Below are 5,284 nucleotides of genomic sequence, written 5' to 3'. Positions count from 1 at the left end.
ACCACTCTTCCTTTATTTTGATTAATATTTGCATGGTATATCTTTTTCAGCCTTTTACTTTCAACCTATCTATATGATTATACTTGAAATGAATTTCTTATAGAGAGCATATACTTATGTTTTAAAACCCATTCTGCCAATCTCTTAATTTGTGTATTTAAACCACATATATTTAACATAATTATTATTTTTAAAGTAGCTCTGGAACTAGGGTTGCTTGTTCCTTGACTGTTCCTTGACTCTCTCAACAAGAGTCAGTGCCTGCCCAGCAAGGCGAAGCTTCTGTTGACCCCTAGGCGAGCCCATTCTGTGGCCAGGCATGAGGAATGTGCTCAGTTAGTACCAAATGAAGTCTGGCGTGTGATCCCAGTGTCTCTCTCCAAGAGACACTACCTCCCTTCAAAATGGACAGGAAAAAAATCCATGTATTTGTTGAAGTACTGGAAAAAATAATGAAAAGAGCAAACATGCTCCAGATACGGCACTGGCCATTTGTCTCCAAAGCCCACTAGTCCCAAGAGACTCACCCTGTGATTAGTGCAGTGAAGTGGTTGCTCCTTCACTGTGGTCTAGTCCTGCCTACCCGGTACACACTCAACCATTAACCCACGACTATGAGGAAATGCTTCTGGAAAGTGAAATTTCACAAACGGGTATCTTTGAAAAAAAGTGTACTTGAAGTGTGTCATAGGACTTACTCATGGCCTGATCAAGGTTCATGTTGTTGCTCTTCAAGGCCTCTTCAGCTGGCTCTCTCTGTGTAGGAAAACAAAGTTTTCATTAATGAGCATTAACAAGAGGAAAAGCTTGTAAATAGGTTAATCACCATTAACTTAGAGAAATGGTTATTATTAGGTTTTTGAACTGGAAATACTTTTCTCCATTGTTGAGGTTAGAGATAAATGTCTTAAAATAAAAAGTACTTGTAATAAGAAAACATATTGGCTTGCTTTTTAGAGTAAAGAACTTGTATTTAATACTTCAGAAACAAAATGTGGAGTATCAGTAAAATTTTGTAAATCTTCCTATAATCGTTTTTGGTGCAACACTGAGCAGCACTGATTCAGCAAAGACACAATCTAAGCCAAGACAGCAGGCCACAGACACTGACACATGCAGAGACTGAGGACAGGACAGGCTCCTGTCTCGGTAAGTCACATTCCTATCTGCCTCTCGCAAGTGCCAGCAACTGTGTTAAAGTCGCTGTCAGAGCATAGAGCTTCATTTATTTGCTTTTACTCATTCATTCATTTATTTTTTAAGAGACAGGGTTTTGCTCTGTCACTCAGGCTGGAGTGTAGTTATATGATCACAGCTCACTGAAGCCTCAAACTGCTGGGCTCAAGAGAGCCTCCCTCCTCAGCCTCCTGAGTAGCTAGGACTATAGGCATGCACCACCATGCCTGGCTAATTTTTAATTTTTTTGTAGAGATAGGGTCTCACTATGTTGCCCAGGCTGGTCTTAAACTCCTGGCCTCAAGTAATCCTGCCTTGGCCTCCCAGGGTTCTGGGATTACAGGCATGAGCCACTGCACACGGCCAGAGCTTCATTTTCTACTTCATGAACTCTAGGCTCTATCATCAACAACTTTTCACCAAGAAACAAAAACAAACAGATTCACTTTGGTAGTTATCCCTATATTGGAACAGACTAATCTCAGGGGATGATCAGAGCCACTAGGGCGCGGTGCTAAGTGCGACAGTACAAATCAGGACTCCCTGAGGCCTCTGTCACCCTCCTGTCATCTCAACGCAGGCAGAGGCTGGGCCGCCGAGGCAGTGCCCTGCCCAGCACACAGGGCCCGCATCCAGTGTGAAGGACAGAGTTCCTCTTCAACATGTGGGCCCTTCTGGAATCACTGTTACAGGGGCACCCACAGTAGTTGAAAGATAAATAGTCATCTGAATAAGGATGTGGAAGGAAGACATTTGAAGGGGACATGCAGCAAATATGGGCGACGTCCCTCACTATCTGAACTCCTGTCCTCCGATCTCAGGGACAGAGCAGCCTGAGATACATTTTCAGGGGAATACCCTGCGATCTGCATTCTCCCTACACGTGATCGGAAGCTCAGGAAAGGTACAGGTTTGGTTAAGATACTGTTTCTGGATATGGAGCTCTAGTACTTTATACCAAGTCTTCTCTTGGGATCTTTGTCAATCTACTGCATGAACTAATGCAACTCACTTCTAATTGTAAATTAAAAGAAAATATAAAACTGTATAAACCAATGAAAATTAAAAATCACACAGCAGTTTTTATTCTTTTAATAGGAAAAGGCTCTCACACCTTTCTCGACAGAAATCATGTGGGTCTTTGCTGTGGTTCACAGCAATGATCCCTGACCCAAATTGCCCAGGTAAAGGGGGATTTAGAAGTCGGATGATGTCAATAATCTCATCTCCCAAACAGACTTCCTGCCTTGTCACACATGACAAACATGGAGAGGAAACAATCAGGGCTATTCATTCGAGAGGCCCTGTGGTAGGTAGCAGTAAGACAAGACGCCAGTCACCGGGAAGCCCATGTCTGTGAGTTGTTTGATCAGCCGGCTCATGATCCAGGCCTCGTCCTGCTTGCCAGATGTCTTCGTGCCCTGGAACACAGTGCGAGCAAGGGGAAAGTCCATGAGTGACATTTTAATGCATTTCTCCCAGAAATGGGAGATAGCTTAAATTTATTGTGATTTAAAAGTCACGGAATCTTTCTGTATCAACGCTGAATAGTGCTGGACTCTGGGGAGTCCCTGAGAGTATTTTGTGGCTATGCTATAGAAAGCATCAGGGTGCATGTGCAGGCTGATGTATGTGTGTGATTTACGGACTTAAAAAAAGCAGAATAATTATTTCTCTTTCCTAGAAATTTACTTTAGTCCATCACAAATCTATACTACTTCCATTAGCTCGTAATCGTAAGACGTACTCCCTTGAGTATAGCCATATGTGAAGTTTACTAAAAATTAATGGTTTTTGCCCTTTTATAAGCTTTATTCTAAAAAGTGATTAAGATGCAAGGGGGTTCATTCCAATGAATAAAAAGGCAACAAGAAGAAAGGAAAAAAAACCTTGTTAATTTTATTAACTATTCATTACTTACAGCCTTTGGGGTAGAGAAAAGGAGCAAGCGGGAACCTGCAATGAGAGCAGGAAGAGGACAGGGCGGGGGTCGGGACGGAAGCGGCTGCTCAGTAACTGGCTTTCGTGTCTGCACTGCTAAGGCTCTAATGAGGCATTAGCACAACATAAAAAAATTCGCCTCTAAAAATATTGTTCACAGTGCTTTTCACAATTGAGCCTGCCATAGCTATATAATGGAGCACGTGGAGCTACGTAAACGGCTTTCTTTCCTTAAGGAAGCAGCTTATTTGCACGCTATTTTAATCATTACTACGCTGCCAGAGCCAGATTAGCTAAGATTATATAATATTATAATTTACCAATTTGGCATTTTTGGTCCCATCATTAACTGGATTATTTGCCAGCCCAGCTGTAAAAAGACTTTTTTTTTGATGTCTGTAAATCACTTCTACTCCTTATGAACAGAGAACACTGATTTCATTTTCTGGATTCTCTTGTTGCTAACTGAATGCTTTTTTTAACCTAAATTTTTTTTTTTAATAGTACATTCACATGATTCAAAAGTATAAAAAAGGTATAACAAGAGTCTTCTTTCCATGCCACCCGATCTGCTTAGCTTCTGTTCTCTCCAAGAGGAAACTCATAGCAGTTTTTTTTTTCCTTTTCGAGACAGAGTCTCACTCTGTTGCCTGGGCTAGAGTGCAAAGGCATCATCATAGCTCACAGCAGCCTCAAGCTCCTGGGCTTAAGTGATCCTCCTGCCTCAGCCTCCTGACTAGTTGGGTCTACAGGCTCATGCCACCACACCCAGCTAATTCCTTTTTTCTGTATTTGTAGAGACAGGGTCTCGCTCTTGCTCAGGCTGGTCTTAAACTTCTGGCCTCAAGCCATCCTCCTGCCTCCAGTCTCCCAAAGGGCTAGGATTATAGGCGAGAGCCACCATACCTGACCAGCAGTTTCTTATCTACCCTTACAGAGAATTTAAAACATTCTATAGAAGCTGTGATGTACATGTGCACGCACGCGCGCGCACACACACACACACACACACACACACACACACCCCTCCCCCGCCACCAAACTGGGTGTGTGTTATACACATTTTTCTGTACATTGTCTTTCATTTAACAATGTATTTTAGTGATCTTTTCATATCAGTATATACATAGAATTTCCTCTAAAAAATGTTTAGCTTTCCATAATATGGATGTGGCATAATTTAACTGGCTACCCAATCAATGTACATTTATTTCCATTTTTTTTTACTATAAAAATGGTGCAACAGAAAACTGTACAAATGTCACTGGCTCGACAAGTGGAAGTATGGTGTCGCAGTGTTGACACATTTGTAATTTTGACAGATAATGCCAAGCAGCCTTCCATGTGGGTTATGCTAATCTGCATTCCTACCAGCAATATGTGAGTACTGGTTTTCTCACAGCGCTGCAGAGTGTGCACTGAATTTCTGCTGGTCAGAGGCGAAAATGGCACCTTCAGCCTTGTGCTACACTGAGTTCTCTTTCTGCAAGTCAGGCCGAATACCCTTTTGTACGTTTAAGAGCTTAACTGCACTGCTTTTCTTTTTTCTTTACTCTTATTTGCATTTATTTTATGCTGAATCTATTCCTGTGCCATAAGTTTTTGCTTCTTCAGCTTCTGGGATATCTTTTTCTTCTGCACAACTTCCTCTTCCTGTTTTGGAACAATCTGTTTTCAGTAAGGATCACCTCCATGTGGCAGGGGGAGCTCAGGGATGGGTTAATCCAACCACCAGCTCCGTAAACTCAGTGCATCTTGGGTGCTTTGTTCATCTGGATGTGCTCAATGACCAGAGAATCTACCCCTAAACTCGGCAATACTCTCTGCGTTTCTAAGCATGTGCAGCAAAAATTTAGCATTCTCTCTGGGCCAGCCCCACTGTCTGGCCTGGGCACACCTACCCCCAACTCTACCACTGTAATGTCAGGATAGTATACATTGTTTCTGTAAAGTGACATCTTTCATATAGTTGGTGGCTTTTCATACATGCACACCCTTGATGGCCTGGGCAGTTTCCCAGGTGTTCTTAAAGTGAACATGACGATTTGAACCTCTTGATTTGCAGGACTTTGTGGGGTTTTCTGGTCAAGAGAACGGCAAATCATTTTCACAGATCACCTCAGGCTGCTCTGGAGAAGAGCTTTTCTATAGATCATCTACTATTCAC

General features: G+C 42.3%; 1 protein-coding gene across 4 annotated transcripts in view; it reads right to left on the bottom strand.

Annotated features, from left to right (window-relative positions):
- Nucleotides 1-5,284, bottom strand: part of TNRC6C (trinucleotide repeat containing 6C) — a 73,627-nt gene that overhangs the window by 28,309 nt on the left and 40,034 nt on the right. For all 4 annotated transcript variants that reach the window (XM_012661343.1, XM_012661341.1, XM_012661340.1 and 1 more), the window contains exons 5-6: nt 2,517-2,597; nt 699-756 (exon numbers count right to left, since the gene is read on the bottom strand). In XM_012661343.1, the coding sequence (XP_012516797.1) occupies nt 699-756; nt 2,517-2,597 (139 nt within the window). The remainder of the gene's footprint in view (nt 1-698; nt 757-2,516; nt 2,598-5,284) is intronic.

This window comes from Propithecus coquereli, unplaced genomic scaffold (assembly GCF_000956105.1).
Source record: "Propithecus coquereli isolate 6110/MARCELLA unplaced genomic scaffold, Pcoq_1.0 Scaffold706, whole genome shotgun sequence".
NCBI classification, from domain to species: domain Eukaryota; kingdom Metazoa; phylum Chordata; class Mammalia; order Primates; family Indriidae; genus Propithecus; species Propithecus coquereli.
The sequence above is the reverse complement of the archived record's forward strand: the minus strand, read 5'-3'. Positions and strand labels throughout refer to the sequence as shown.